The 12,410-nt window shown below is 42.1% G+C and overlaps 2 protein-coding genes across 2 annotated transcripts; one reads left to right on the forward strand and one right to left on the reverse strand.

The window, feature by feature from the left end:
* Positions 1–338: 338 nt before the first annotated feature.
* Positions 339–5,948, reverse strand: LOC306711401 (mitochondrial basic amino acids transporter-like). The gene is made up of 4 exons (XM_079180341.1): positions 5,582–5,948; positions 3,811–3,854; positions 3,449–3,532; positions 339–3,120 (listed from the first exon to the last, which is right to left on the reverse strand). Exons 1-4 carry the CDS (start codon positions 5,607–5,609, stop codon positions 2,350–2,352), a joined length of 927 nt encoding a protein of 308 aa, XP_079036467.1. The 5' UTR covers positions 5,610–5,948; the 3' UTR covers positions 339–2,349.
* Positions 5,949–6,543: 595 nt separating this feature from the next.
* On the forward strand, positions 6,544–11,010 carry slc25a47a (solute carrier family 25 member 47a). The gene is made up of 6 exons (XM_079180477.1): positions 6,544–6,671; positions 7,173–7,216; positions 7,301–7,372; positions 8,556–8,735; positions 9,157–9,421; positions 9,672–11,010. Exons 1-6 carry the CDS (start codon positions 6,635–6,637, stop codon positions 9,953–9,955), a joined length of 882 nt encoding a protein of 293 aa, XP_079036603.1. The 5' UTR covers positions 6,544–6,634; the 3' UTR covers positions 9,956–11,010.
* Positions 11,011–12,410: the final 1,400 nt, after the last annotated feature.

Consider the following 12,410-nt stretch of genomic DNA (forward strand, 5'->3'; position numbering starts at 1 on the left):
TAGACCAAGGTCATAATGGTGTTGTATATGTCATTTACAAATAAAACAATAAAAAATGTCTCCACTAATTGTTGCACCGGTCCAATGTGTAGCAGTAAACAATAAATTGAGGTCACATCAGTTGATGCTACTCAACATAGAAGAGATTAGAGCAATCCTTTTCACAGGAGGGGCCCTTGGTTATCATTTGATGATTATAGGGTCTACTTTCATAACCCATAAGAACACTAGCTTCTGTGAATGTGGAATACTGTATTTATCAGTAAACGTGTAGCGAGGGTACACAAACAACCAGCTGCTGAATCTTTTTTATTTAGCCATTTGTACAGATCCTCCAGTGACAAATAGGTAATGTATGACTCTGTTACAAAAATATCACGCCTCAGTTTTTCCGTTACACTCTTTAGAGTGCAACAGCTAAATCAAACTGGTCAAATAGACTTTAAAAACTGCTTAAACTCAGACATTTAGGGAACCAAACAACTACATTAGACTGAAAAAGATATGCTATATAGATATGCTATATATATATATATATATATATATATATATATATATATATATATATATATATATATATTTACAGCACTTCAACACAATCTCACGTTAATAGTTAAATCCTGTACATATTGCATCGTTCACATCAGCTGGACTACGTGTTAGCTGGCAAATGGCAAAAGTTTCAAGTGGAAATCTACCGTAAAGTCAGAGATAACAGTCACTGTCGAGGTGGAAGTATTGATTAAACTCAAGCGACTTCTACAGACGTACCAAAGAGCTCCACTTTCACTTCTCAAACCAGAAAACAGCCTTGGAGAGTTCCAACATTCTCAGCAGCATTGAACAAATAAAGTCGGTGACATTTACATTTAAACAATAGACGTTTCTCATTCAAAACACCTGTGAGTGATTACAGTGTTACAATCAACATACTGAAGGTTTAGTGCATCTGTGACTCCTTGCTCTCAGACAGCCCGTCAACAGATTCTTTATAGACAGCAGTCCGATTTGTTGCTCGGTTTACAACTTCAGACGCAGCTTCGATGAATCATCCGGCAGTAACCTGCTGATGATTTACTGCAGCGATGGGCACCGACACGAGATTTGATTGTTTCACAGCGAGAGATTCAACATTCAGGCATAAACATACAGAAAAAGAAACCTCTGATACTGACCACACACATGCAGACAATCCCCACTCATTAACAATACCGGTACATTATTAAACAGATAGTTAATCAGGAAATAGAGAAGTTGTATTAAAGCCCAAGTTTCAGGAAGCAATCCCGTCAAAAACTTCCACAGGAGCATTAAATGTCTTTCTGCTCAATAAGTAACTAAAGTTATAAATGATCTTTATTCAGAGGGAATTTTTCTTCACACATTAATATGCAAGTTGAATATGAACAGAGGCAAGTCAGTTAGGGCCATCTTAAAGGGATATAATATTTATATATAAAAAAAATAAAAAGTGCAGTGGCACACGTAGCACCATGTTCCACTTCTGGATCAGGCCTTTGATACAGCAGTGACGTTACAATGATAAAACGTCAGTTTGGTCAAACACAACATGCCAAACGGACAACTTAACACAACGCCATCAGTCCCGTTTCACATGCAGACACACTTTACATTCGCCCCCACCAGACCAGACCAGTGGGTTTCTGGTTACGGTCATGTGCTGTAAGTGAGTAGATTTCAGCTGCAACACGTTTTGGTTTGAAAGCAGACGCACGTTAATAATAGGTTTGCGTGCACATATTAAATGCTACATTCCATCCCTCTCTCTTTTGTTTGGCTCCTCAGAAGATACAGTACAGGTGCTTCAGCTTTCTTTCCCAAAATAAAAGTATTCATACTATATTATTCATTTAAGGCAGGATGAATCCAGTCGACATTAAAAAGAAAATAATCTAAATCAATGATATATATACACAAGGAGAGTTACACACTGCACATTTCAACAGATGTATAGTAGAGACATCAACCTTTGTCTCTAGACTGTGCACACTACCAAGCGACACCTTTAGTTTAGTGGATCATAGGTTTAGATCAGTGGCATGTCAGAAATCTCTTAAAGATAAAAGCTGCTGTTAAAACCCGTCCCCACCATCCCCTTAACAAGTCTGCATTTTCAGAGGCAAACCTGAAACTTAAATAATTGCCAAAAATACATTTTCCTTTTTGACACGAAGGTAAAAATAGTATAAACCGGGTGTGTTTTTTGTATCAAAATAGGGAATGACTGATCTGATGCGAGAGAGTCCGACAGTATTAAAGGGCTTGTGTGTGTATTTTGTCTCTCCATGCTTGTAAAGTGCCCGGGCTGAGGGTGAGGCCTCTGTGCGGTCACAGGCTGGAGGGTTGGGGCTGCTGCTGCATCTGTGCGTGGTGGCTTGGCTCAACCGCCTCACAGTCTTTAGGTGCCTCCTCCACCCCCCGAGAGTATATGAGGATGAGGGTGACGGTGGCAAAGGTAGCTGCGTTCACAGGGAAGGCTCGTAGCAGCGTGGAGGTGAGGCCTCGTGTGAACACCATGTAGCCCTCTCTCCTGACGCTCTGCCGCACGCAGTCGGCGATGCCGCTGTACTGGTTGACTCCACCCACCCCGTCCGCCTGCAGCCGCGATTTGATCACGTCCACAGGGTAGGTGGAAAGCCAGGAGGCGATGCCGGCCATGCCCCCGGCGAACAGCAGCTTGGGGATCATGTAGCGGTCGTGCGGCTCACAGCCAAGGCTGCGCGTCAGCACGTCGTAGGCCAGGAAATACACTCCGAAGCCAGGTGTCTCGCGGATGAACGTGGTGACCATGCCTCGGTTTACACCCCGCAGACCCTCCCGATTGTAGATGCGTACCAAGCAGTCCAGGGAATTCTTGTACAACTTCCTGGAGGACTTCTTCTCTCCGGTGCCCTGCAATTGCATGCGGGTTTTGGCCAACTCCATGGGGCAGCAGATGACAGACTGGATAGCACCTGCTGCTGCACCAGCGAGAAAATGGTTCATGGGGGTGTCATGTCCCAGCAGCCGCATGGTGTTTCCCTGAACACCAAACACTATGGCGTTGATGAACGTAAGGCCCATCATGGGGGATCCAATGCCTTTGTACAAACCAAATGCCTGCGGAGAAGATCAGAGACGTCACATTAGACAAGATAGGACATAACTCTGACCTCACAGACGTCTAACTGGAGACCATAACAGCCATGGTGTCTGGACCTGGCTAAAGTTAGCTTCTATCAAACAAAGCGATTGCATAAGTGTCATCGAGAGCAACAGGCCCAGAAAAAAATATGCCACATAATAAGTCACCTGAAGAAAGAACACTCATTTAAATACATTTGAAAGACAGGAAAACCTTCACATGCTTTACAAGCGGACATACTGTACATAACATAATCACTTAGTAATATTACTGCGTGCATATATGAGCAATAAATCCACGTACCGACTCCTGCCGTATGATGGACTGGAAACAATGAAAGGTCCCACGATACAGCGGCTTATTAGCACACTGGACCTGCAGCCTCACCTGGAAGAGAAGACATTCTTCAGTGATCGTTTAAACCATAGAAAGACAAACAGTCCATAACAGAGGACAGGGAGTAAGACTTCGATTGGCTGTCTACAATGTACAGTGACGACATGGCAACGTGATGTAAAACATTTGGCACGAGGCATTCAATGTTGAAAACAGAGTTAATGGAAAGTTTCAGCTTTTAGGTTTTTTTAAATAGAGAATTACCTAAAAAAGGTCTATAAAGTTGTTATTAAAATTCTGTACAGCCTTAGAAGAAAACTTTTCCCCACCTTGACTGTGTCAAATGGATGTCCAACCAACACTCCAGCAGCACCTGGAGACAAAGGAAACAACTGTGAACATATTCTACTTAGTCTTCATTACCCTGACAGTTTATCGGATTGTTTTCAGAGATCTGGACCACATGGGGCCTTTTTAAAAGGCCACTAAAACTCTTGCTACTGGCACTGTTGTGTAATCTTAGAGTGTGCTGCCATCTCCTCCAGGGCAACACTGCCTTATCAAGCCTGAGCCAGCTTGCTGGGCCTCATCACCCTCTAAAACCTTCGTCAGGGCGCCTTTGAACGTTACATAACCTGGGAATCTTGCGGCGCATGCCAACGTTCTGAAGTCTTATTTCAGTCTATGTTCAAACCTGACAACAGTTCCTGGACAGACCACGAACAACACTAAGAGCCCATAAACAAACAACGGAATGACAGCATTAGGTTTTTACAGGCAAAGTCACGTAAAAATTGGACATTTCGCAATACCGTTTATTAATAGTGTGATAGCTATTTATGGATGCGTTTAATCATCGCCGGCAATGATGCCAATCAATGAGTTAGACGGCTTTATGACAGATTTTCGTTGTATATGATATCAGATAACGGTTTTCAATGGATTTTGTCCTATATCATGATTTACTTTATCAATAGCGACATTAATTACATAGAGGATTGTATCTACATCTTCCACTCCAAGGAGGTTAATAACATCTAATGCTGCAACTAGCAAGTATTTTCATTCCTGCCAGATGTAACGATTAAATTAAATAATAAAAACAGTGGCATATGTCCATCACAAGTTGGTAAACAAAGAGTTTAAATCACTGGCCCGCCTGTGTCACCCACAGTAAACAAACCACAGCCAGCTTATCCGTCATAAGAAGCTGCTTTGTCACCTGCCCCATTTGTAAAAAAAGAGCCAATCAGGAATGAGTCCCAGCTGTAAGCCGGGAAAGGAACACAAGCAGGCGTGTTGGACACAATGAGTACAGGTCATCGACCTTGATGCACTGGGACGTACAGGAAAACAAGATGAGGGTGTTGCATCACCATGTCCAATGTGTCACCACCCATATTTTAATGCCTGAACATGAACGCAAGCGTGACGCCACTAAGCTAAACTTAGTTTTGAACTAAGCACAGACTAGGCCGTCCTAAACTGCAACAACCAGCTTCCCATTTGTCTGCCAAGCCAGGTCTCTGTTAAGAAAAGAAAGCGATAGCTTGAATGTTCAGGTTGCACTTGCGTAATGTTTGCATGCTTTCGATTCTCAACAGGGTGACACCAGTAATGCAGAAGGTTGGAGCACCCTTGGTTAGCAAGGACGTAAATATGTCTTTCCCTAGAAGACAATGTAATATGCTGTAAACTGGACATACCAGAGACATGCTAGATTCAAATCATTACAAATGATGTATATGACAACCTAACCTTCTGGATTATGTATATCTTTACACTCCCTCAAAGTCAAAAGTCTGCCCCCATGTCAGGTGCAATCAGTGGTATTTACAGCATTTGCTTTGATATGCCGACCTGCGGTGGAATTTGGAAAATGCAATCTATTGAAGGAGTCGCATCACATTAGTTAAGGGAGGTTTGTGTTTTGCTACCGTTATAAAGATAAAGAGAGAGGGGGGCGTTTCACCACAGACAGGGCACGCTACAGCGTCCCAAATCAACTTTGGCTATATGTCAACTTGAACGTTAAACAGCAAACAAAATACAAGATAAGGGGCAGACAAAGTGCAGCTGACACAGACTTAATTAACGTACCTCCGATGCATCCCGCAACGAAGTCCATCACCGCTCTTCAACGTCACCGAGCTGGAGGACTAAATATCACGTTATCTAACGTTGACTGAAGAGGTCCTTTAACAATTCTGTGAAACTTTGTTTTTCAAACCCGTTTCCTTTGTTGTCCAGCTGACAGTCACCGTCCCTAGCGGTTTAATCTCGCTAATAGACTAACTGACACTTCCCGTTAGTTTCTATTTAGCTAGCGCTGGCTAGCTAGCTCCGAGTCCCGTTCTTATGCCCTGACAGTCCACAAATGCTAACAGTTATATTTTGTTTTTCAATGTATTGTTTAGCTTGTTCTCAATCCTCTCCTGTTCACCTTAACGACCTCACAAAGCGGACACCCTCTCCACTTGTCTTTAGCAACGGTTTTTTCTTCTCTATAGCACGGAAGCTAGCGTCACAGGAAGTTATTAACGGACGGGCGGGAATTACCGGCCTCTTTATCCAATCAGAGTGAAGCAATGACGCCGACGCCCCACTTCGGACGTAATGCTCGTCATTCATTGGCTGTTTAACGACCAGAGGGCTCCCAGTGTTGAAATGCGTCATAGCGCTCGTGATGTGTTGCTTTTGAATTGACTGTCCCATATCCGTGTTTATTGAATCATTAAACGGCTCGTCATTCACAAATGTGTTCGATACGTTTATGTACTGATCATAACGAAATTGTATAATATGATATCCGGCAATACGCTCTAAAAGTTTCGCTGAAAAAGATTTGAAAAGTGGCGTTTTTTCGTGGTTTATTATAAAATAATTACAGTGGTAAAATGGTGTATTTTGTTCAACTTTAATCTTTGTTGTACACCATATCCACAACTTGCCTACACATGACCATGATGTATTTCGGCTGCCTTCGGTTGAAGGCGGGACCAACGATTATGTGACGACCCTGTTCATCCAGTAATAATTCCCCTGCTACGCCGCATCATGTAACAGTAACACATTCAAGGTTACTGATCCACACTAGCAGCAGCATGGGCTCACATCTGAACAATATCTGTTGGTCAGTCACCATCTGAGAGGATGCATATCGTTGATTTTGTGTCTGGATCATTTGCAGGTAACAGCTGACGCTAGTTTGTAGTTGCTGTCAGTTAGCATGCGGAGGCATGTGTTTGCTAAATGGCTAGCTACGGTATTAGCATGGACCGATAAACAGGTTTATGGGAAGATTATATTAACCGTGACGTTAACTTGTGACGTTATGTGTCTTGTAAAACGGGTTCTGTATGTCCTCTTAGACATGGTATCTGTACTTTACCCTGTCAATGTAGCTCGAAGAACTTAAGGAGTACTGGAAGTAGTATTGGACAAACCTGTCATGTGCACACTTGACAAGTATCTCACATGCATGCGGTAACACCGTTAAGTCTCACGTTACTCAGCTCAAAATCATTTCTTAGATGTGCTTATTCTGTCTTTTCAAGGCTATATGTTTGAGATAAAGATGGCCTTCCTGACAGCTGCACATTATTAACAGGTTTTTAGTTAAAGCCCATAACCTTGTGCGTCACTGTGTTTCTGCTGTGTCCTTGATGCTCCCTTTCCTCTGGACACACAGGAGCATGTGGAGTTGCAGTGGGCTACCCTCTGGACACTGTGAAGGTACACTATTTGTATATATAATAAATCATTATAATATAATACATTGATGTCGTTTTTACCTCATATTCTTCGTTTTTATTTTAGGTCCGGATCCAAACCCAGAGACAGTTCACCGGGCTATGGCAGTGTGTAGCGGCGACATTTTCAAAAGAAGGGGTAAGTGGAACAGGTTTCGACTACATATCAAGTGTGCCTGCTACTAAATGTTGTCAAATTGACTCTGACAAGTTGTTTAGAGGCAAGAACAATGTTGGGTGTGTGTAAAGCATTGTGTAAGACACCACGCTGCAGGAGGCCCATGACTGTATTGCTGGTAAGGGAGAACCAGAACCAGGACTGAATGGAGCAGTCTGTAAGACCCTTGCTGCAGTCAAATTAGAGGTTTTCTAAAGGGACTCTGGTGCTCGGAAACACTAACACTTTCCTCCACAGTGACAGCTTGAATCAACACATCAAGTGAAAAATCCTCGCAGTAACACATGGTCCAGGGTGTCAAGAGCATCCTGCTGAGGTATATGAACATTATTCAGGGTGTCTGCACATCATCAGACACCCTCTTTAAAGTCAGAGACATTTTATCTTTTAGCAATATAGGGAAGATTACTCAAGCTTTTATTTCCTCATGACTGGACTATTGCAATGCCTTGTTTACCTGCCTCAGTGCCCGAGATGTCGGGCCAAACGTCAGACTGTGTAAAACCTCTGCAGCCAGGCTGCTGACAAAGACCAAACGCTCTTCTCACATCACATCAGTTTTAGCCTCCCTGCACTGCTTACCAATTTCCTTTTAGAATCCATTTCATGATTGTAATCATTACTTACAATGCTTTGCATGGCCAGGCGCCAGAATACATCAGTGAACTTTTAACTCCCTATTGTTTTAAAAGGGACTCTCAGATCCGTTGTGTTAGGCCTGCTAGCTGTTCCAGAGTCCAGGTTAAGGTCTAAGGGTGATCGATTTATTTAAAAAAAATAGCTCTGTTGTGCAACCACTTGACTTTAAGTTTATTTTAATAGTTTCACCTGTCCTACCTTATATGCTTCGGAATGATTCAATTGTAAACTTATTTTATACAGTCTTTTTTAATATTTTGTATTGGTATTGATCTGCTGTCTATGGAAAGCACTTTGTGCTCCCAGCTTGAAAAGTGCAATAAAAATAATAATTATTATTATCATTATCAGATTAGATATGGACTTGGATGCCAATTAGCTCTCATCAGAATGTAAAGACAATTTAATTGCTGACAACAAAGTCAAGTGACAGATGGGGAGTAGAGTGCTGTGTCTGCTACGTCTCTGTGGTTCATCATTTGGTTTCTCTCATTTGTGTCATCAGGTGCATGGCTTCTTCAAAGGCATGACCTTGCCCCTCGTCACGATCTCTATGACTTCTTCGGTGGTGTTCGGCACATACAGGAACTGCCTGCAATGTCTGAGTCAGGCGCGCGGAGCTGGTTATGGTCCAAACGCCAAACTAGATATCCTCCTCTCTGGTATGGCGGCGGGGGTTGCTCAGGTAACAGATATTTTTACAAAAAGTGCTGCATTATTTGCATCAATAATGTGTTTCATTCCACCTGCAATTGCGGCTGTGAAAGGTAATGCAATGCATAGTTTACATCCAAAAACACAAATAAAATACATTTTCCATCGTATCCCCAGATGTTTATAGCTCTGCGGTTTTGGTAAACAAAGAGTTTAATCACTGGCCCGCCTGTGTCACCCACAGTAAACAAACCACGGCCAGCTTATCTGTCATAAGAAGCTGTTTTGTCACCTGCCCCATTTGTAAAAAAAGAGCCAATCAGGAATGAGTCCCAGCTGTAAGCCAGGATAGGAACACAAGCAGGCGTGTTTGACACAATGAGTTACAATGTTTTGAGGTATCTGCTTCTGAGATTTCTGCCTTTGCATCTCTCCTGATCTGCCTCCAACAGACATCAGTGATGTCTCCAGGTGACATAGTGAAAGTGCGTCTGCAGTGTCAGACGGCGTCAAAGCGAGGAGGAGCCAGCGCGGCCAAACCCAAGTACCGAGGTCCAGTTCACTGTCTGCTGAGCATTGTCAAAGAGGAGGGTCTCAGGGGCCTTTACAGAGGAGCGCTTCCACTTATGCTGAGAGACACGGCGTCGTTCGGCACGTACTTTCTGACTTACGCAACGCTCTGTGAATGTCTGACAGAAAGCGGCAAGGAAAAACCAAGTGAGCGAAGTCGACGCCGCATTTTCTTAAAATATCTGATCTAAATTAAAAATGTTGCATAAGCTGTAATGTAGCTCATATCCTTGAAGAGGAGCACTATCGAGGTCAATAAGCACTTCATGGGGGCAGCTTAAAGGCAGATAACAAAACTCTTTCCTCTTTATGTTACAATGTCCTTCAGGATTAGTTTGAATTTGAAATGTCAGTGTAACCCTTTTAACTTCAGCGTCTTTCTTTTAATCTCCTCCAGGTTGGAGTGGAGTGATGCTGGCCGGTGGAGTATCAGGAGTAGTAGGCTGGACCTTAGCAACCCCCATGGACGTGATCAAAGCGCGCCTGCAGATGGACGGAGCGCTGGAGAAGAGGCGATACAAGGGTTTCTTTCATTGCATCACTGAGACAGTGAGGACGGAGGGAGCAGGGGTGTTCTTCAAGAGCTTAGGCATCAACTGGCTGCGCGCATTCCCCGTCAACATGGTGGTGTTTGTTACATACGAGGGTCTCACCAAGTTTCTCCGAGATATCACTCACTGACCCCATTCTCAAAGCCAATATTCTGTTTGTAATGGGGATGTAAGTTTGTACATAAGTACAAGGGAATGTCTGGTGCAATGTAATATTTCCATGGAATGATTGTGTTTAAAGCCATGTTTAATATTTAGTTAGGTTGAGTAATGTATTCTAAAATGCTCAGGGGGTTATTTGTCAGTAATAAGTCATGTTGGACCAGCAAACCTTTCACCACTAGATGGCCTCCCTGGCCTGCTTGTTACAGATTTTGTCTCCTTTTGCTGTATGCTTATGAGAAGAGAACGTTCTGCATGACTGGTGTGGCTTTTCACCAGAAGAGCAGCGCACCCAGAAACCTCAAGAGTTGTTAGACTCCCAAAACACATCTGTATTCGACTGTATTCAAGAGCCATTTGAGGCTTTGAGTTTAGCGTTTATGAATGAGCTGCAGCACGCACACTTTACTTTGCGATACCCGTCCAGTCCCTCGCTGCATGTATGCATATTATATCATCCATGACTCATTTCCAGCTCAGTAGCAAAATGGAAGAGCTGAACAATCGAAATAAAACATATCTTGATGTTTTATTTTGAGTATTGATGAATTGAATTTATAAAATTATTATTCTATTAATAGAATTATAAGAAGAAACAGTGGACTCAGGATGATCAGTGAAGTAGTTTATCTCTGTTACACATTACAACCAACTTTGAAATCCTCAAAGCACATTGTCTATAACCAGAAGACGGCGCACATCTGTATATGTATTTGTTTCATTCCATCTTCCTCTCAAACATCTATAGAAGTTTGAAGATACTGCTACTGAGTGGCGTGCAGACATTTTAAGGATAAAGGTTTGGTCTCAGAGTGGGGGACAGTGAAATCAGGGTTCCTCTACCAGGGGAAAAATGCAAATGATATTCTGTGTTATAGGCCCAATCTTTACATGTCACAGCAGGGTGGACACAGTTGTGAAATGAATTATGGTCCCATTTTAGTCCGTGTGTCACAGCCATTTCAATGAGCCAACATGCACGACGGGGGCCCTGGCCCACATAAATGGGCTGTAATTATTGCCAATAATTACACCCGTGTTCACCCTGCAATGACATGTAGAAATGGCTGTTATTAACTAAAGGCACTTATTTATTTGTATGATTGTCATGAAAATGCATATTGTGCCTTAATAAAGGAATTTAACCTAAAATAATGAAATACTGTATTCATCTCTGTTTTATGACGGCACTAACCCAACATATTCCCTGTAGACTCAAAGCTAAAAAAAGAAAGCTATAGGAAATATGAATTATGTATGAACAAGCAAACAATGGGAAAGTCATTATTGCACCAAGAGCATTCTCTTTATGACCTTAGCCTTGATAAATATTAGATTCAAGGAACTTTGCATGATTATATTATAAATACACCTGTAAATGGAAATTAATGCAGCAGTCAGGAAGTAAGCAGTGTTCTGCGCACAGCGCCCTCACCTCAAAACAAAACCAAATTAATGTTTTTTTATGTAATATAAAATGTGTTGTACTGTATATGTAACACAATGTCGATCATAATGGTAAAGTGCCAGTTGAGTGTACATTGGACACAGATATACACACGTAATCATAAAGTATTCAGGTGACTAGACAGAAATAGACACATACAAATACACACAAAACAATTCACTTCTTCACAACAAGGCCCCCTAGCACCCTGTTTCCAGGCGCTGCTGAGATGTGTCCTGTGTGGTTGCACCGGATCATATTTCTATGTGCACTGTGCTAATCTGTTCTGTGGGGTTCTACCACCATCTACTGTACGAGTTGGACACCACCTTAATGTAATGTCATCCACATCAGTGTCTGCAAACACACGTAACCAAATTGCTTTTGCTCCAACCAAGACCACGTTCATGTATGCATCCATCATTTAAAATGCTCTTGATCTATCCAAACCTAATGGAAAGTATGCAATGGTGTGTGTATGTAATGGGATTGCATTTGTTTCGAGGAAGCAAAAATCGATTTTGTGAGCAGTGTGAAAATGTACATCTTATACAAGCCATTATGTTAAAGATGAGAACAAGTTTTACAGTATAATCTCCAATAGACTCCAATAAATAAATATCATTTATTCTACTACAAATTAAACTCGGAAACATCGCGACTGTTTTATCTGACTCGAGGACTGTGCAACATCTGTTTCATTTACATGTTTCAACTACTTTGTATTCACTACTAGATGTAGTAAATGTGTATAGATTTAGTTGGAGGTCAACTTTTGCCAGAAATGTCCCTGGAGTGACATCCCTCGTAAAAGCTTCTCGAATACAGCAGCCACCTCTTACATTCCCCATAAAACACTTAGCAAGAGGGGAAAACAAGCCTATGTATTGTTTATTACATAATTAATTGAATCCAGTTATCCCACAAGCAATATCAAATGGAATCCAGGAAACATTTTAAGAGTTGATTGAGAGAG

This window comes from Pholis gunnellus (assembly GCF_910591455.1).
Source record: "Pholis gunnellus genome assembly, chromosome: 19".
Lineage (NCBI taxonomy): Eukaryota > Metazoa > Chordata > Actinopteri > Perciformes > Pholidae > Pholis > Pholis gunnellus.

Bases quoted from the DNA above. Each gene is read 5' to 3' on its own strand.
- LOC306711401 (XM_079180341.1), bottom strand. From the start codon at position 5,609: ATGGACTTCGTTGCGGGATGCATCGGAG. The intron at 3,855-5,581 runs GTACGTTAATTA...CTTTGTCTCCAG, and splicing joins CGTTGCGGGATGCATCGGAG to GTGCTGCTGGAGTGTTGGTT. The intron at 3,121-3,448 runs GTACGTGGATTT...TCTTCTCCGCAG, and splicing joins CCATCATACGGCAGGAGTCG to GCATTTGGTTTGTACAAAGG.
- slc25a47a (XM_079180477.1), top strand. From the start codon at position 6,635: ATGCATATCGTTGATTTTGTGTCTGGATCATTTGCAG. The intron at 6,672-7,172 runs GTAACAGCTGAC...CTGGACACACAG, and splicing joins TGTGTCTGGATCATTTGCAG to GAGCATGTGGAGTTGCAGTG. The intron at 7,217-7,300 runs GTACACTATTTG...TTTTTATTTTAG, and splicing joins ACCCTCTGGACACTGTGAAG to GTCCGGATCCAAACCCAGAG.